At 38.0% G+C, this 20487-nt stretch overlaps 1 protein-coding gene across 3 annotated transcripts; it reads left to right on the top strand.

Annotated features, from left to right (window-relative positions):
• The first annotated feature begins 309 nt into the window (after positions 1–309).
• GABRA6 (gamma-aminobutyric acid type A receptor subunit alpha6) lies at positions 310–19806 on the top strand. 3 transcript variants are annotated; one of them, XM_071758540.1, is made up of 10 exons: positions 310–608; positions 755–873; positions 1116–1183; positions 2423–2643; positions 2748–2830; positions 3397–3540; positions 4207–4359; positions 7348–7607; positions 14612–14875; positions 19517–19806. In XM_071758540.1, the coding sequence occupies exons 1-10, from the start codon at positions 571–573 to the stop codon at positions 19565–19567; spliced, it is 1401 nt and encodes a 466-aa protein (XP_071614641.1). In that variant the 5' UTR covers positions 310–570; the 3' UTR covers positions 19568–19806. The 3 variants fall into 3 exon arrangements, with proteins under 3 accessions (XP_071614641.1, XP_071614640.1, XP_071614642.1); XM_071758539.1 differs by lacking the exon at positions 4207–4359 and adding an exon at positions 3978–4130; XM_071758541.1 differs by lacking the exon at positions 4207–4359.
• The last annotated feature ends 681 nt before the right edge of the window (positions 19807–20487 follow it).

Raw genomic sequence — 20487 nt, 5'->3', positions numbered from 1 at the left:
AGAACAGATCACTAGGAAGTCTGTTCAGAAAGGTCAAAAAAACCAGTAAATTGGAACCTGTGGGGTTCCACACACACACCCCCAAAGTTCTAATAATGCAGAAGCCGCATATTAATCTCCCTGTGAACCATAAACATAATAAAAGCTGAGGCCATTTCTAACATAATCTCTATCAGCAAGATGCCAGCGCTTTTCCAGATTTCCTAACGGGTCCCTGCTAATTCCATGCCAAAACTAGCAGTGGATTTCTTCCTTTTAATCTCCCCTAATGCCTTATTCGATTATTGTCACTGCTCTCCGACCGCGCACCGTCCCTCCAAACCCTAATTCCCCCACTGGAGCGGTCAGATGAGGCTGAACGGCGGTGGCAAATCCAAAGGACACGCACGGCCACAGACGCTCCCCACCCCGGGCAGAGGGCGGCCGAGGACCGCGGGGAAGGAGGGGAGGCAGCCGGGCTCTCCCACCCGGCGGAGCCCCGGGCCAAGAGGGGAAGGCAGGATGAGAGCAGACACTCGCTCCAGTTGACGGGACTGAGGGCACCTGAGCGTCCTCGGACATCCCTGCGGCATGGCTCTGCTCGCCGCCTGGGTATGCGTCGCTCTGAGGTGAGTGAACTGACCCCCCCATCCAAGACCCCCAGAAAACTCCCCCCAGCCCCGAGGAGCGGGGGCTGCGGGCACCGGGCCTTTTCGCTCCTTTCCCGGAGGGGCGGGCAGGGTCTGACGGCGGGGTTCGCCTCTCCTCCTCGCAGCATAGGGAAGGCGCTGGGGGGCCAGGGCGAGCCGGGGGACCTTTTCTTGGAAAACGTCACTCGGATCCTCGACAAGCTGTTGGACGGCTACGACAACAGGCTCCGGCCGGGATTCGGAGGTAAAGTCCCGTCCCCTCGGGGAGCCCGAGAGCTGAAGGGTGAGGGGATGGGGGGAATGTGTGTGTGTAAGGGCGGGAGTAGCAGGAGGGCCCCATCCCGTCCGGGACTCGGCAGGAGGGAGGAGGTGAAATCAGAGGCGGGCAGCAATGGAGGGACATTCCCGGTGTCCCGACGGCTCCTTTGGGGTGGTCCCGACGGCTCTTGCCCTGCTCCGCTCCCAGCTGGATTCTGTGTTCCGCAGGTGCCGTGACAGAAGTTAAAACAGACATCTACGTGACCAGCTTCGGGCCGGTGTCCGACGTGGAGATGGTAAGGGCCCCACTTGCAGCCCCTGCTCTCTTTTTCCGGGATTCATTACGGTGGCATCCGAGTTGACCGTCGTTAAAGCAGATTACGAGCCTTAATCTCCTTGACAATCTGTGGGAGCCATCAGAGCAGTTTGGCTGGACCTGCATACAGCTATTTCCCCAGCAGCAGAGGCGGCCAGGGCAGCCCCTGGCCCAGGCCCGAGGCTGGGCACAAGGGGCAATCCTAACCCCCAGGGAGAGGAGGGACAGAGGTTAAAGATGCCCCTTTAGCCTCGTTAAGAAGATTGTAAGCATCTGTGTGTGGCCCAACTCTCCAACAGGGAGGCTGCGTGGCAGGCAACAGCCTCCTGAGCATCCTCAGGGGAATGGAAGCAGCTGCCTCTGGTCATGCTGGGTGCCCCCACGCTCAGGTAGCTGCAGACTCGGGTGAGCAGCGGCAAACACAGCAGAAGCCTCAGGAAAATGTTAAGGCACTGCTGTTCTCATTTGGAAAACCGACTTGGACTGCTGTTTTTGCCCTCGGACACTGCCTCCCATCCATGCCCACCTGAGCACACTGAATTTGCAGTCAAGGAACTGTGGTCCTCAAGATAGGACCAAAGATTTTTCCAGCTCTTTTCATCAGTCAGTCTAAGAGCAGGCATAACCATGCTTTCTTACACATTTGCCTCCAGACAAGGTTTAGCTCCATTTCTGAAGCAACTTCTGTAGAGAACTCATTCCTGGAGACTTCTGAGAATATTATTAAGAGACCATAAGAAAATTAACTCAGAATAATATTAACTTGACACCCTGATCCTCACTCAAATTGGTTCCTTCTTTGTGAATATACAAAATAAGCTGCAGTAGAGGCAGGGAACATGTCTTTTTGTTCTTGGCAATTAAACATTGATAGTTTGTTTTTGCACTTTGAAAGGATACTAAATTAGTAATTTGTATTTCCTTAGGCAGTCATTTTGAATTACATTATTATCTCTGAAAGGACAATGGGGTTTTTCTTCTTACTCAAATTATCTGTTCACTGATTGCTTTGTAACTATTCTTTAAATTATAAAAAAGTCAGGTAGTTTTTCATACTACTTTTTGTTTAAGTAACTACTTAATGGTAATAGGATTAAGTGCTTAAGAGGTAGATGAAATGCCATTGACATGTGTGTTACTTTCTTTCATGGAATTACTGTATTACAGCAACTTGGGACTGCTGACCCCCATTCACAGGTCACCTACCTGTTTTCCATAGGAATACACCATGGATGTCTTCTTCCGGCAGACATGGACTGATGAGAGGTTGAAGTTTAGTGGTCCCACTGAAATTTTGAGTTTGAACAATTTAATGGTCAGCAAAATTTGGACACCAGACACGTTTTTTAGAAATGGAAAAAAATCAATTGCTCATAACATGACAACTCCCAACAAACTTTTCAGAATTATGCAGAATGGAACTATTCTTTACACAATGAGGTGAGAACCTGTTCTTCTGCTATTTGACCTTTATTTTTGATTCTTTCAGCAGTGTTCCTACATAGCATTATTTTTTCACTTTCACCTACTATAATGTATTCTAGATTAACCATTAATGCTGATTGTCCTATGCGACTGGTGAACTTCCCTATGGATGGACATGCTTGTCCATTGAAGTTTGGAAGCTGTAAGTTTTTCTGCATCTTTCATTTTTTTTATATTAATGTATTTGATTTGCATGTATGTGAGAATATTAGAAGTGAGATTCTAGGACACTGCTTAATGACACAGCTCAATTTTTTATGGTATCTTTAGACTAGAATTTTGCTTTCTCCTCTGAGACTCAGTACATTCATAAACATGGATTTATTCACTGTAGGGTGACTGTTGAAGCCTATTTTATTGGTTTCTATTCTTCCACATCTAGTAAACAAAGAGGGCCCTTCAACAAGTGCTAAAATCTGTGCTACATTTATTACTTCTAGTTTTACAAAATGAAAATATTTACTCATTCTGTAGTAATCAATTTAAGCCATTTTGTAGCAATGAACAAGCTGCTTCCATTGAGGTCCCACTTCAACCATTCTCTTCCTTTTTATTTTTTGCATTTTGTTATTAATGAGGGTAGGAACCTGCTGGAGTAGGATGCCTGTTTCTATGGGGATTTGAGCCACAAAAGGGATAATGCTTATTTTTTTCAAGCACTTATATATACATAATTAATAATAGTAATTTTTCCCCTCTTTAATTCAGATGCTTATCCAAAAAGTGAAATAATTTATACATGGAAAAAAGGACCCCTGCATTCAGTAGAAGTTCCACAAGAGTCTTCCAGTCTCCTCCAGTATGACCTCATAGGACAAACTGTATCTAGTGAAACAATTAAATCTAATACAGGTAATATGTGGTCATGTGGGAAATACTGACTTTATAACCACATCTTAAAAATAAATTACAGGTTTTTTTCCATATAGAATCAGAGTGTTTAATTATCCTTTGCCTTTTGAAAGAGTAAATCCTTGGAAAGAATCAACCCATCATCTCTTAAAAGAGAGCTTTTCAATATAGTCCCTTTAAGGATACAATTTTTCATGCAGTCCTTAAGAATTCCCCTGATTCTCTGCCCCAGTAAAAACAATACACAAATAATATTCTCTTCTTTTCTTCTTTTTCCATAAGGTCACTTTACTTTTTTTTTTTTTTAATCAGCTTACTTTTACTATACAATAGAAAGCCTGTAAGTGCTGCCCTCAGATTAGAGCATGTTGGGTTTAAGCCAATAATATTTACTCATATGTTGCCAAAATAATGCTGACATACTTGTCTCTTAACAGGTGAATATGTAATCATGACAGTTTATTTCCACTTGCAAAGGAAGATGGGCTACTTCATGATACAGATATATACCCCATGCATTATGACAGTCATTCTTTCTCAGGTGTCTTTCTGGATTAACAAGGAGTCTGTTCCAGCCAGAACAGTTTTTGGTATGCTGCATTGAGGTCTTTGAACAGCTCAGCATCACCTATGCCATTCATTCATTTCTTTCATTGCTTGTTTTAGGTGAATATTCACTTCAGCTGCTCTATTTCCATCTTCAAAGGAAAATAGGCTACTATCTCATTCAGACATACATTCCATGCATCATGACTGTTGTCCTGTCTCAAGTTGTGTTTTGGATCAACAAAGAATCTGTTCCAGCAAGAACTGTGGCTGGTATTTGTGTCTTGTTCTTTTCTCATTCACTTTGCTCTGTATTGAATCCATGGTATCAAGCAGCTACTGTAATCCAGTGGGAACTGGAAAAGTCAGATAGTTGGTTTCAGTGAACAAAAGTGAACATTAAAATTAAACCAAGTAATATTCAGTTTGCCCATGAGGGCAAACTCAGAATATTTGGTTAGCCAAACGTGTTTGTGATGTTTTTTTTCCTCTCAATATATCTTAGATTTGTTTCATGAGAATCAATAGAAAAATCCCTCTTTAGAAAACTGATTGACATTTACTCTGAAACTGTCCCTTCTTTGTATACTGAGTTAAAGATTTAAAAAGTAAAATAGTTATATAGCTACCTTTCTTAGTATTGTGGAAAATTAGTGATGTTGGCATTTTAGAAGAATATTTCAGTCCTTATTCCATTCTTATTTCTCCCAGGCACAGTCTGAATTTATAGTCCTTACTAGTTTAAAATACCATGCATTTAAAATACCTTTATCTAACAAAAAGAGGAAAAAATCCTTATGACAAAAAAGACTCAGGCCTTGTTAAAGAAAGAAACAGTTTAAAATAGAGAAGGTTGAAATTAGGGAAGAAAATCTCCTTTCTGCATCAATACCTGTATTACAAATTTCCAGCTTTATTTCCAAGTTCTTAAACTATAAGTTTGAGAGAAATTAATAGTAGAAGAATAAAAGCAGTATGCCCAAACCAGTTTCCCAGAAAAAAAATCATTTAGCTGATCTGCTTACCTCCAAAATGGATGCCACTTACCCTTTGCAGGCAACGTAACAATAAATACTTAGAACATTTTGCAAAGCTTAATTAACACCAATTAACTGAAGAGCACCTACTCTGAATTGACCTGCAAGTAAAAAAACGGGTGGGAGACAGAAATCCTTGAGGAGGTCCTCTTGCCTTCTTTATAATTGTGTATTGGAAAGAAAAGCAGATTGTAGTATGGAATTCTTTATTTTGAGTGATGTATGTACATACATACAGACATAGGGATGTGTAGAGTTTTGTGAAGCATGGTTTTATCAGAAATTATTTAGAAATAGAAACACTGCTATTGGTGGCCTAATTTTAAGTATGCTCTGAATACATATACCAATGACTATTACTTCACATTTTTATGTGCCTTTATCTAATCTTTTTTATTTCTGTCAAAAAAGTTCATCTATTATTCTGCAGAAAGAGAGTAGTCAGCTTCAACCTTCCTAGCAGGTCACCCTGGCTAGTTTAAATTAATATCTAGTCATTAAAGTTTGTATATAATAACATCTCAGATAGGGAAAGGTGTTTAGGTTTTTTGTTGTTTGATTTTTAATAAGAAAATAGAATATATTTCATTATTTCTATTATGTAACAGATTCTTCAAAATTTACTCTGACTTGTTCAAGATTGAAAGACGAGGGTAAACAATCAGTTACACAGTTCACCAACAGTTACTTGGCATTCAGTTTGATAAAGTAGCTTTCCACAGTGCAGAGCATTTCATCAATATTCACTCCACACTGAGAGAAGTCTTATCTATATCTGCAATAGAATAGGAGTCTTATTCCTAAGTTTAAATTCCTGCTGCAGTAAGTTTTTATTCAGACACAGAATATATCATTTTTATTACTAACTAGCACATGGAGAGATTCTAATCTAATCACACATTACATTGAAAAGTTCATTCTGGACCTTTGAAATTGAAATATATCTGAGCATACTTGTATTCACATTATTAAATGAGTCTGCAAGAATTGGGAGGTGTAGAGATTCTACACATCTTTGTACCATCTCCTATTTGCATTTCTTTAAAACCTGGTAAGCAGTGTCATCGGGATGCAGTTAAGCTCAAATAGCTGGAAGGCTACATCATGTGAAAGTTTTGCAAAAAGCTCTGAAAATAACTGTCACTCTGTCTTGATGCTGCAGTATGCAATGACACTGCATCCTTTCCACTGAGCATCATACAGAGCATACTGACTCATCATCACAACATGACATTATATCATCTTCTACTTTCCCACCTACCCTTTCCCAACTGCAGAAAAGAGCAGAAGAGGGTATTCTCCACCTTACTGTCTTTAAATATCTGCAGTTTTCACATTCTAACAGGAATAATTATAAGTAAACCTGAGTCAGAGGCTTACATGTTAATGTGTTTGCTCTTGCATTTTTTGCCTGAATCAGGTAGCAGTGAGGAGTGAGTATATTTGCTACATTATTAATGCTGTACACTCCAAAATGGAAAGAATAAATTCATGAGCTGATGTGAAGAACACTATGGGGCCCGTGAGCTACGTGACCAGATTTATTGTGTGAAAATGGATAAGCAGCTCCAGAGAAGGAGCTTTTCTGTCATTCCATACTTGTAGCTATGGGTGCTTTCAAATCAAGGGACTGCTAGTGAACCTTGAAGAGTGTACCCAGTGATTAAAGACAACTGCACAGAGGACCAAAGTCTTATTACTAGAAATACTTGGATCATTTTAATACAGAATTTGATTGCTTCAGTGGGGGTTCTGTAAGCCATGATCTGATTTGTGCAACAACAGGAGGAGGAGAGGATTGGTGTTGGGAAATGGCATTTTTATGGCATAGGTATATTAACCTAGATTTCTGTCAAACATTCCATTTTGTAATCCTGCAAGTAAAATGTCCTTCATACTTTGACCCTGAATTCTTTTCTACTCATGTTTATCACAATTTTAAGAATCTGCACGATGTAGCAGGTAGTTGCCTTAACTTTCAGGTTGCTCAGTGTATTAAGAAAGTTTCTTCAGAGCTTTTAGATGCTGAAGCCAGTATAATTTAATCAAGCACACAAAACACTCAGTAGTCTTGTTAGTTAGCTGGTACATAGGATGAATTCTAAAACCAAAGAGGAATTGTTTGATTTTTTTTTTTTTTTTTTTTTCCTAATATATAGGAATTCAAAAGTGACCAGGTTGCAGCAAAATTCTAATGCCCCCATTTCCTCTCTTTTTTTTCCAGGAATCACTACAGTTCTAACAATGACCACTTTAAGCATCAGTGCACGCCATTCTTTGCCCAAGGTGTCCTATGCTACTGCCATGGATTGGTTCATAGCTGTGTGCTTTGCCTTTGTCTTCTCTGCACTTATTGAATTTGCAGCTGTCAACTACTTTACCAATCTTCAGACTCAGAGAGCAATGAGGAAGGCAGCCAGGGCAGCAGCACTGGCAGCAGCACTATCAGCAGCAACTGTACCGGCAGAGGACGAGATTGTCTCGGTAATTGCTCGTTTTTTTCTGATATTAAACATCATATAGGAAGAGGCAGCTGAAGTGGTGAATGCAAAAACAATATTAAAATGATCTTAACCTGAAACAGATTATGTAACCAGATAATGTCTATTTATCAAGACATTTTTCTTATTCTAGAAAATGAAAAGACTTCATTTATTTGTGCTGTTTATTTAAATTTGAGACGTGATTTACTAGAGAGATGTTTAGTTGGGAACAGATTTCAGGAAAGTCATTAGACTCTTACCCATAATACTCCTCTCGAGCAATGCTGTAGGCAATGTGGTCAGGCAGCTGTGGTTCTCTCAGTAAGTCTGCAGAATTTTTAGGACACTCTACAATGGAATAAATATGTGCACTGGCCAGATGATTATGGGATCACTGTAGTACATATGATAAGTGGGTCATCTGAACAGAGAGGAACTAAACTTTGTATAAACTTGTCATCTGTTGCTTTCATAAAAATCCATGTTGGTAAAACCTATGGGAAAAACAAATTTAAAGATTAAGGATAAATTTTAATACAAGATGAAGACAGGCAGGATTTCTGGTATCAAAAAAAATTGTCAGAACTGATTGTAAATATATTCCTCAGGCTAAGTTTTACAACATGCATTAATATACTCATCACTATAACCTTTAAAGAGGGTGTAAAACAGCCATTTAGAGGCTTTTGCTACATGAGTGAGGGCCTAAATTTATCAAGATAAATGTATTTACAGAATATATTCTGTTTTAGTCTTTTAATTCTAAATTAACTATGCTTCCTGAAGAAAAAAAAACCAACCCACAAACCTTTCAAAGTTCTATCAAAAAACCCTCTTTCCCCTTCAGTCTACTTAATTTCATTTAAAATCTTGCTTTTTTCAAATGAACAAAGGTTTTTCTCATGAGATTTTTTTTATGGTAGTTGAAAAAACCTGCACACTCAGAAAGGAAAGATGGCAGAAGACCAAATTCTGCTCTACTGCACTAGTGAAAGTAGGAGAAACTCTGCTCAAGTTATTGAACTACACTGGTTTCAGTAAGAGAGACAATGCTCAGTTAGCTGATGCCAGCCCAGCATGTCTGTTCTGGTTCCAGGAAAGCTGCTCTATCTACCTCAGTTAACTCAGAGCAGCATTTGGCTTGCTCTCTTTGTCAACTGCAGGCATTCCCTGCATGAAACACAAAGCTATGGGTGTTCCACTCCAAAATATGATGGCAACAAGCTGAGTACTCATCTGGACCCTGACAGAAACCTGGTTTTATTCCTATGGGGACCAAGCTCGTTCTAGCATGTCAAAACCAAACATTATATACATACATATGTCTAAAACACATGATGCAGTTTAGCTTTTTACTCCATTTAAAGTGTGTCTTTTCTGTATCAGTTGTATTCTTTCACCACTGGGGATTCCTTTGTCCAGGAATATCCCAACACTGGGAACTGCAGAGGTAGGGTGGCACTGTCTGGAGTACAGCATCTGAAGAGATGGTCAGGGAATGCACCCCATAGATCAAAAAACGTCCTTTCCACCTGACAGGCTGTATGTAAAAGACAAAAGATTGTTGCAGGGTGGTATCTTGATTCTAGTTATGTTCTGAAAAATCTGTTTTTTTAACAGAAAACAGCACAGAGCAGAGAAATACTGGTGGGAGAGCTTCCTTCTCCCTACAGATAGCCCTGTCCTGGGGTTTCAAAATACCATGGCTTGGGCAGAAAAGAATTCTCATTCTCTTTAACAGCATTGCCCAACTGCAGAGCAGCCATATGTCACTTCAGTATAGGGAACTTAGTTTTCTATAATTACATCACAATATATTGAGTATTTTTAATGAGTACCCTGGTGTAACTTCTGTTTGCATTAACAACCTTTTCTGAGATCATCCTAGAAACAGCTTTCTGCATTAAATCCTTGACTTTCCATTGATACAGGGAGACCTTTCTCCTCCTTCACAGGTGCAGATTACCAAGAAGACTATTTAAAACAAACAGCTTTCAGTTATATTGACTTTTTCCCATCTCAAAGAAAGCAGATACTGGTTATTTGGTCCTGCCCAAGTTAAATATTTGTCTGATTGGCAAAGCCAATGCAGGGCAGTAAAGAAGGTTGGGAAGTAGTTGATATTGTGCACCAAAATAGAAAAATTCAGGATTTATTGGATTTAGATAATTTTTTGTTCAAGATTGAAGTCTAATCCTAGTACTTTTTTGAAGAGGGCAGTGAGAACAAAATAAATTATAGAGAAAAAACCAACAACAAACAAACCTGTCATACAATTCTGTCTCATTCAGACATGGCCATAGTTTCTGCTGTAGAAATTTAGCAGAATAAATGTAGAGACAGGGATTACTCTGGACTGGCATTGACAGTTTAAGAGCTGAATGTGACTTTGCATATTGTCACATGAACTGCCTGTTTAACATAGGAAGAGACTCTGTGCTAATTATATTATTTTTCTGATAATAATAGAATCATAGAATTGGCTGGGTTGGAAGGGACCTCAGAGATCATCAAGTCCAACCCTTGATCCACTCCCCCCGTGGTTCCCAGCCCATGGCACTGAGTGCCACATCCAGGCTCTTTTTAAATATCTCCATACATATAAATTTCATTAGAAGACTCTACCATAGTACCTTCCCATTGAAAAAAAAAGAAAAAAAAGTAGTGTTCCAGTCTGTGTTCTCTTTAGTGTTCACCTGTTTTATATGACAGCAATTTTAATACAATGGGCAGGGTATATTTTTCAAAGTTATGCTTTCTACCTCTAATGGCTCTTTAGATTTTCCATGCAAATAAACCGGCTCTGAAATAATGAGGCAATAGCTTCTCCCCCTAAGTATATTCACCTGATGGTTAGGTTATGTTTTGAGGGTGTATTTCAGTTCCTGATGGTTAAGAAAAAATTTGAACATGGCTTTCCTATGCTTCCAGTGAGTAATTTAACTTAAGTGATTTAACCCTTTTGCTATGGTAAAGCACAAAGAAAATAATTTTTCATGGTATTCCTCCTATTTTCAGAAAAGGAGAGTTTGCATTCCTAAAGAGATGCCTAAATCTAGGACTATTAGTGGCTTCTAAACTGTATTCAGCTTCTAATTACGCAGAACACTGTGGATAGATGTTTGCAATATACTTTTTATCAGATCCCACAGATATGTAAAGAAATGTCTAAAATTGTAGGTTGTAATAATGAATCTCTAGCATGAGATGGATGCACTGCACAGGACTGTAAAAACTAAGGTACCTTAGAGCATGCCCAAAAGGAAACGTTACATAATGTGGTGAACTCCCATGCTGCAAGGTGCAGCATTTGGATTTTTTTACCCATCCCACTGCTGTACTTAGGGCTAAAGCTGTGCTTGATTCCCCTTTGGGAGCAAAGTCACCAGCATGTGATCTGATGTGTATAATAAGAACCATTGAAATCACTCAGAGTGTATCTACTAATGAGAAGGGCAAGGAACAGTTGTGTTATGTAATTAATGAAATATTCTGCTTTGTACAGATGTTGAGTTTTGGTCCTAGGTGTTGGGTTGGGTTTTTTTTTTGTTGTTTCTGGGATGGGTTTTTCTGTTTTATGATGTAAGCAAAATTCAGTATCCTTAATCCAATCAATTATAAAGAAAAGAGAGCATAACATTTTTTGTCTAAACTTTGAGTTTATTCTCACAATCCTCTTTTTACTGCATTGCCCACAAGAGAGACAGACATAAGTGAGTAAAAGAGAGATAAGTAAGGAAACAGATACGTTAATTTGTTTAAAGTTAGGTTCTGTCTTAGTGCATACCTAAGATACTACTGTTACTATTATATTACTATTATTATATATTATATATTCATAAACCAAACTGATAGTGAGAATGTGCATTGGCAACACAAAGGAACAGAGAGAACAGTAAAGAATTATTATGAATTACAGAAATCTCTTGAGAAAAGAAAATGTAAAACCAAAAAGGGTTCATAAATCACAGCATCTACACAAATAATAATTCCACTTACTCCAAGGCTATATATGCTGTCTTTTTTTAAAATCTTGAAGCCAAGCAATTTGCTGGAGCCTCCTGATATATTCTAAGCATAAGTAAATTCTAGAGATATTGCTGAGAGCTGTGAAGAGCAGCACCTTTATAGAGGGGAGATTGTTTTGTGAGCTTCATAGGGGATCAGAGAGCTGAGCTGCAGCAGCTGAATGGCCAGAGTGTACCTTGCTGGCCCACATGCACAGCAGCTTTTGTCTTGTACAGTTTTAGGGTGTCCCACAGTGATGAAACAGGGACCTTGAAACCTGTTGTGTGTTATTGGGTAGTCATACAGAGTGACAATTTTAGTTGCCTGATGGGACTAAGATTTCACATGACTGCAAGAGTAATTCTCAGAATCAGGATCCAGTAATTTAAGAGGATTCATTGTTTCATTAGCTACACTGTGCCATGCCTCAGGCTTCTGGTTGTTGCTTTTGCTACTTTTAAACAGCCCTTAGTGAGTGGCTGGCTATGTGAACTCCAGAACATGAGCTATTTATTCATCTTTTCGTGCTGTATTTTGCTGAAGTTTCATTATTCCATTGTAGGTAATCTTTCTCAAAAGGAAAAGTTAAATTTAACCATAGTAAACAAATTACTAAGCTGTTCAGAACTCAACTGTAATTGGAAACTGTATGTTTTGCTCCTGTTGCCTCCTCCTCTTGCTTTGGCAATTGCAATGAAAAATGAGCTGTGGTTCTGGGGCAGCAGGTCTGGCCTACAGTCAGCTACCGCACAGAATCATTTTCATTACATCTGACATGAATTTGGACTTAAAATTCCATATCCTGAGGGCTGGTATACAAGAAAATAATCCTGCTGGATGGCACTCAAGGGTGTTGAAGATGCTGTAAAGAGCTATTCAGGGACTTCTTTAATCATTTATATCAACTCTGAACCATCTACTCAGCAGGTGAAGAGCATGACAAAAAACTATAACTTTGAGACTGTAATATGTACTTGCCCTTCCTAAATATTGGAATACGCTCTTTTGCGTTAAGAGAATTTATTAACATCACTCCATTGAAAGAAATGGACCTAAACTGTCCCCAGAGTGGGTACACGATGAAGATGCTGTGTGCTCTCCAGGTACTGAGGATGCACACTGACTCCAGATATTTCTGTCTCCAACTTGAGATGAAATCCTACTGAGATAATCCTCCTTCTATAGCAATCCTCCTTGTATAGGAAGGAGATTCAATAAGTATCAGAAATGAAATAGCAACGAGGATTACACTTTTCTGAGTGCCTCTTCAGATGATCACATTGATTTTACTACCTCTACATTCTAAAAACTTGTTCTGTACTGAACACCATCCCCAGACCATATGCTACATCTGTTCTGCCTACTAGTAACCCCATACCTCAATACAACCACTCCTGAGTCATGCCTGAATGATCCAGAGCAGAACTGGACCCACCTTACACCAGAATATTGCAAATTAAAAGGGCTAAAATTCCCCTTAGCACTTGTATTTTTGGGTGTCGCACATTCTCCACCAAGGGTCAAACTAGCTTGCAGTAAAGTGAACAGCAAGCTGCCTTACAATTTCTATAATGCAGCTGAAAGCAGGGCATGCAAGCAAAACAGGATAGCAACTTGGACTGAAAACAGCAGCCTGGGGTCTGTCAGTCAGTTTGTAGAGTGGGATTATTATTATTATTATTATTATTATTATTATTATTATTATTATTATTATTATTATTATTTATTATTATTATTATTATTATTATTTATTATTATTATTATTATTACTATTATTAGCCCAAGTGGACACAGCTAACTCTCTTTCTGAGACACATCTGTAGATCATCCTCCATTTAAATCTGTTTCTTGCTTGCTGTGTTACTGGAAAACACAAACCCAAACATCTGTGTTCTAGATAGGCACAGCCCCAGCATATGAATGTCATTTAATACCCATTCAAAACGTGATACCAATCATTTAATGTGTAGATGGTAAAGGGAATGAGGAGAGATATGGCAGGCTGGAAGAGTTTATGGGATGTGGAGGAAGAAAAATTTATTAGGTAAGGGAAATATGTGCAGAAAAAGCACTTTTTCTTTTTCATTTTTTTTTCCCCTAAATACTTAGTAGACTGAAATCAGCTGCGAGGAATCCTTCTCTCCCTCATTTCAGTTGGATACCAGTCCATTCATGCATGAACACAACTTGGCATCATGTACATAATGGAGTAGCAATAATACCTGTATTGATACTCTGGCAGTAACACTGACCACTAAAAGGATAATTTCTGTTATAACCCTATTTTCAGTCATAGATGAGATACCAGGTGTATTATGCTAGTCTTTTATCTAGGATTTGGGGCCCAAGTGCAAGTATAGGCAATGTATTTGAATATATTTCAGAAAATCCTTTTAATTATGCATTGATGTGTATGGTTGATTAAAATCTGTTTTCATGCATAGAAATCCTGCAATATAAATCCCAGAAATGCTAATAGTGGCCTGCATTTCAGTGAATGATTGTCACCAAATCTCTCCCCAAGGAGTAACTTTGGAGATTGGGTATCTAACAGCATTTTACTAACTTAAAACCATTGTAAATTGTACTACTCCATTTCACAACAGATCTTCAAACTGCTGTATTTTAAATTATTTACATTATCTAAGCTTTCCCTCATTAGCTTCAGTTATTTGGTCATCTAGTTCTACTGACCAAAACAGCTGAATCTTGAACCCTCGAATAGCTGCTTATGTTGTGCCACGAGACCAGTCATGTGGCTGCTGCTCTGCATCCACATGATCGTTCTGAGCAGTGACTGTAGCAGCAAGGATTTTGAAAGTTTCTTTGCATGTAATGCTACCCTGACAGTGGGTAACTGAGATAGCAGAGAAGCCGTAATAAAATCAGAAAGTTGAGCAGACAGAGAAAAGCCTCATGACCTCAAAACCTATGACTCTATCAAAAAATCACCCTTTCACACCATTCTCCTCCTCATTTTTCTGTTTTCTTCCACAGCATTCAGACTCCAACTGTAACCTGAAGAAGAGAGTGAACTCCATCACCTCCCAGGCAGATCGTTCCTCTGAAGCCAGCATCACTGTCAACACTGCATCCCAGTCTCAGCCAGTGGCTGTTCCTCCACCAGCCCCACCACCACCACCACCACCTATTGGAGGCACCAGTAAAATAGACCAGTATTCTAGGATCCTCTTTCCAGTGGCATTTGCAGGATTCAACCTGGTATACTGGGTCGTTTATCTTTCAAAAGACACCATGGAAGTGAGTAGTAAGATCTCTGAATACTTGCTTGTAATATGTAGTATCTTTACTTGACCAATATTATTTTAATTTTTCATTCACCCTTGTAACTCCAGTTCTCTCTCCTCAAAAAGGACTGGTTACTGATACCAGTTTTCTCTAAAAAAAATCAGCTATGGCTTCCAGTGGCACTCAGTACCACGCAGAAAGACAATTTGAAGATGAGGAATGTAAACACCTCTATGTAATGTTGCACTGGGCAGAACTCATTGTGTAAGACAACATATGAAGCCATTTTCAGCAAACAAGCTTATCTTAAATCTTCTATTTCTTTGTCTTTCTTTACCCAGTAGGGAATGGCAGCATTATTTGTTGAAGCAATACAGTGGAAGAGATAAAAATTTCAGTATCTCCTAAGGTTTGCTCAGTGAGGTAATAACAGTCTCCCCCACAAAGTGTTATCAATTATAAATATTTATGCATAGTGTGAAAAATTAACATCTTGCAGTATAGGGTTTATGAATCAAGAATACCTGTTTTTATGCATTTTAACATTGATTTTTCTTCTTTCTTCATATAGCTGAGCTGCTTTATGCAGGCAAAGGTGCTAAATTCTTTGCTTTTTTGTCTGAATCAGACTGTGATCACATCATTAGATATCCAGGAGGTCCAGAAGATATGACTGCCCTGCAAACTGAGCATGTCTAGAATTATCAATCAATGATTAGCTTGTAATTTTCAAGCAGTCATTAAACTAGGTCTTTAACGTTTTAATTCTCCAACTTTTCCCTTTTGCTTAAATACAGCTAATGGTGTCCAGTTTCTTTGGTAAAAAATATATTCATTTGCTTCCTTGCCATAGTTTTTGACTCTCATTGTGTTTTGAAGTCAATATGATTGGTACTTTTAGCTTTATTGAGGACAGCTAGAGAGATAATGATGGGTTTTAGATAGTACTGAATAGACAAAGTCCCTTACATCAATAAAAACAGAGTCTGTCAATCTGGTCTGAGTGGTGAGCAGATTGTACCTTTATTTTCTAGATTAAAGGTAGAGCAAGCCAAGGGAAATCTCATGCCCAGCCAGGAGATGTTGTAGTTCAAAGCAACAAGACAGTGCTGATCAGCTGCTTGAAATAGAGGCTAACTAGGCTCTAATTTTGCTGATTTTTGCTGCTAGTATGATCTGGAAAATGCTGTCTCTCAAAGATGGAGCATGCTGCCAAGCAGCTTGTATGAAATCAGGGGAACAGGAAGATAGGAGGCACTATGTGTTAGAAATGTTTCTGCAGATGTCTCCCTCAAGAGGTCACAGCTGCTAACTCCTGGCCACTCAAAATCTGCCCAGTGCTAAATTTAGCATTTGTGCCAGAGTTACTGATCCTGCTATTAAAATATTGACTATGTATGCAGATTACTTATCTCAGTCAGAGAAGTATCAAAAAAGCTCATGCTTAATCATTACAGCTCCTGTTTAGATGCCAGCTCTCTAGCTTGCATAGCTTGCCCTAACTCCAGTGAGTTCATTCAACCATTCCCATTTTGGATCTAGAAATATTTAGAACATAGTTGCCATCTCCCTTGGCAGTGATGAAATATTTACACTGAACCTTGTATATTAATAACTATATTAGAACTAAGCTTTTAACATTCTTCTGAAGTCGAGGACATAGTGCTGACTATAAATATTTTTAAAATGCCACTTTTGCAGGCTCACAAATCTGCTTATAAACTCAAAAAATATATTCTGTAGTAGCCTTTTAGAATGACAGAAATCCAGCAGCAAGGTTTGGAAAACAGAAGAGTATTGAGAGCTGGGGTGTTTCAAATGATGAAGAATGCAAACAATTATGTAAAGTGTTGATCAAGCTCTTATTGATAAATTACATTTTCCTTTTGCTTACTCAGTTATAACTAATAAAGATTGTGATATACATTGCTAGGTTTCTAAATCAATATGTTGTACCACTTTCCCAATTGCTACTTGCAAGAAAAAACAGGATTGGTTCAGCTTTAAAAACATTTTAAATATATGTAAGCTTTTCCATTGAAGCAGGAGATAAAGTTAGGTGGGCAAAGCATGGCAAGCTTCAAGGCCAGTTCAACTAATCAAAGATTTAAGCCCAAAAGGTTGATTTTTTGTGCAGTGTTAGTTAAGAAATTGATTTTCATTTAGAAAGTCCTTTTTGTACAGTATTTCAGGTATATTAACTTTTCTGAGTTACTTTGAGTTCATTTGGCTTTTGTTTTAAAAACAAAATGGAAAAAAATAACCAATCAGTTCACTGAAATAATTTTCTGAGAATGAGTTCTTGTAGTTCACCTTTCTAGGATTTTGATTAGGGCAGTTTGGAGTGTAGAGCTGGAGCAGAACATCATTCACTTCAGTTTGTTATTGTGGAGATTTCTAAAGGGAACAGCTAACTACTGGCTTTGAATGGTGCATATAGAATAAATCAGGAAGCATTTAATGAAGCTGTGAGTGAAAGCAGGCTATTAGCACTAGAATCAAAGGTAATTTTCAACTCATGCCATTATCTTCTGACTCTTCCTTTGACTCTGAAGGAAGTTCAAGAATGGTTTTGTTATTTTATGTTCTGGATTCAGAGCATCAGCTAGAATGATCTGCCTTTTTACTGGAATGACAGAGTTGTATGAAGTGAGGAGATCTCTCATAGGCTGTTTGGTAGTATTTCTGTGCTACTAAGTAGTTTATTTATGACTTAAGTAATGGGCCATATGTTACAGAAATGAAGCAGTCATTCTTGCATATTGTGTCTGTTAGTATTTATAAGAACTTTGAGGCCTGAGTACATCTCATATTGCTTCTTAGAGTAATTTTTTCTTTCCCCTCCCCCTGCATTTAACAATTTTTAATTCTTTGGAAGACTTCAGTTTAATTACCCTTACTCTTAGTTTACATGTATAGTAAGAGAATGTCAGTTACACAGAAATTTTAGGATTTAGCAGTCTGTAGAATGAAGGTGTTTCTAACTAAAATGTATGCCTTTCAGTATTTGAACATTATTTTTCAGAGTGGGCAGGACTGGACAATAGCAAGAATAGCTCGAACTCTGTATATTATACTCCATATATATATAGTATATATGAACATACACTCCATATATATCTATCTATATTTATATCTATCTATATTTATATCTATCTATATCTATATCTATATCTATATCTATATCTATATCTATATCTATATCATCTATATCTATATCTAATCTATATCTAATCTATATCTAATCTATATCTAATCTATATCTAATCTATATCTATCTAAAAAATATACTCCATATATTTGGAATCAAACATACCTCAGCAAACCAGGAGGTTTATAAGTAAATTTGCTTTGTAAAATTAATTTTTTGCTGCATTTGTAAGAAAAATAGAAGCATCTCTTGATGGAAAAAAAAAATCTGAGTTGAAATTAAGTGCTTCAGCTGAATCCTTTTTACACTCAAATGGGGATGAAGTTCTCTTCTGGCCTTATTATTTAAGTAAATGGTCATACTCTCCATTGGAACAAGTGGGAAAAGGTTCTTACTCAGTAGCAGTCATCTACCATGCAACTTCATACATAAAAGATACTTCAATGTAAACTGGATTGCATGGCAGAGTAGCAGTAGCATTGCAGGACAATAGTTACACTTGTAAAAGCATAGAAATGGAGCTAAAATAGCTCTCTGTCTGAATTTTCCTAGACAACATGCTGTTAGAACCTAATATAACCAAAGAACAACATAAAACTAGGAAAGAGGAGGTAATTGAAAACATGTATATGAAAGAATTCCCTGCTGAAATAACAGATGCCAGGTTTTAGACCATAGAAAATGCTGATACCTGTATGATAAATCCACCTTTTTCTCAAAACATTTTTTAACCGTTATGCTGAAAGATCCTTAACTGCAGCAATGTCACCAAGATGTTTATAATATGAAAAAAATAAAGCATTAAAATTAATCTAAGAGGACTTACCCCCTCACTACATAAGGTTGGTTTGTAATTAATGTAGATGGAAAATTTGGAGAAATGACACTCATTATTTATGCATGCAAAGTGGAACAGGGTGTTTGTTCCTATGATGCACATTTTGTGATGCACAGTAATATCTTCCATCCACAAAAAGCTCCATACAGTAAGAAAAAATCACACATTAGTCTGGAATAGCCAAGTAGGGAAGTTCTTGAAAGGAGAATAAACCTATCTGTCTCAGAAGACAATGCCATACAGCAGGTTTTTTTCTTTTAGATTTTTGTTTGGTTTTGTGGGTTGTCTGGGTTTTTTGGTTTGTGGTGGGTTGGTTTTTTTTCTTTTGAAGCTTGCTAAGTTCTTGAGCTGATTACTAATTCAGGTGAATTGGGTACTTAGTTTATTTTAAAAATTCCTTGATTTAGAATGGAGAGTGAGAAGCTTTATCTAGCTTTGCTATATCTTTCACAGTCATATATGCTGTTCTCTTATCAAAGTTCTGGAGAACACCATCATTGCTCACTACTGAGCTTTGGTGATCCAGGTAACACACACAAAATGCTAAGAGGATTTTCAGGCAGTTCAGTTTTAAGTCTTTAGAGACAGTTAGAAATCAGGTGCCTTTGTTGGTTATTTGTTAACAACCTATAGATGAAAACTTCACTCTACACTTTTCTTCCAGTTTTTTGAACCTACTGCAATGCATCTTCGAAATGACCATCAGTCCATCTGAAGAACTTCTCAAGATTTCAAGAAATCACTGAAGGCCACGTAGGGCTAAAGAGACTTCAAAGTACTATCCACAAGTGCTCTCTATTTTCCAAGAGGGAATACTTATATTGGACATCATCAAAAACAAAACTTTGGAAAGCTAGAAATTGCACAGGGTTCTAACAATACTTAATATTTCTTACATTGATTCTACTATAAAAGTTCTAATTAAATATTTTTGAAATACTTTCAAAAAAAAAAAAAAAAAAAAAAAGAACGTGCATTTGTTCTAATTCTGTTATAAAAAAAAAATCAATGTTTACGTGATATAAAACATCAATAATGGGATTGTTTTTTTAAAAAGACAATACGAATTGCTAAAATAAACCTGGCTCTGGACTGATATAACTTAACCTGGTCTCCCTGAAAGGTTATGAGCTGCACTGCTTTGTAGCACTTGAGATTGACCCAAAATAATGTTAAGAAATCCCATGAAAGTGAGCTGCAATCCCAGCATGTTTTCATAACACTTACATAGAAAAGAGGAATGTTCTTCAAGTCCATTTTAATCTCCTTTAATGTGAGATAATATTTATGATGAACAAGAAAAACAAAAATAGGAACTATTGTTCAAGTACCTTGGTTAGTTATGATACTGTACCTTTTTTCATTTTGACAGTGACCAGGGAAGTACAATCAAACTAAAAGGAATTTCTGGGCAGGACTGAGGTATCAGGGAGCTTGCAAGGTCTAAGGCTGAAGAGGCAGCAAGATGCAACAAACTAAGTGCAAACCTGCAGCTCCAGGGAGCTTCCTGGCAGGAAGTCCTGATGGCTAGCTGGGAACAGGCTGCATTTTGTCAGCTGATTCTACTGAACTACCCAGAGCAAATTCCCTAGAACTTTTTTCCAGAGGAAAACTACTGTCAGCACATTCAAAGTT

Source organism: Heliangelus exortis, chromosome 15 (genome assembly GCF_036169615.1).
Source record: "Heliangelus exortis chromosome 15, bHelExo1.hap1, whole genome shotgun sequence".
Lineage (NCBI taxonomy): Eukaryota > Metazoa > Chordata > Aves > Apodiformes > Trochilidae > Heliangelus > Heliangelus exortis.
Note: the sequence above shows the minus strand (reverse complement) of the source record. Positions and strands in the feature narration are given on the sequence as shown.

Bases quoted from the DNA above. Each gene is read 5' to 3' on its own strand.
- GABRA6 (XM_071758540.1), top strand. From the start codon at position 571: ATGGCTCTGCTCGCCGCCTGGGTATGCGTCGCTCTGAG. The intron at 874-1,115 runs GTAAAGTCCCGT...TGTGTTCCGCAG, and splicing joins GCTCCGGCCGGGATTCGGAG to GTGCCGTGACAGAAGTTAAA. The intron at 4,360-7,347 runs GTATTTGTGTCT...TTTTTTTTCCAG, and splicing joins TCCAGCAAGAACTGTGGCTG to GAATCACTACAGTTCTAACA.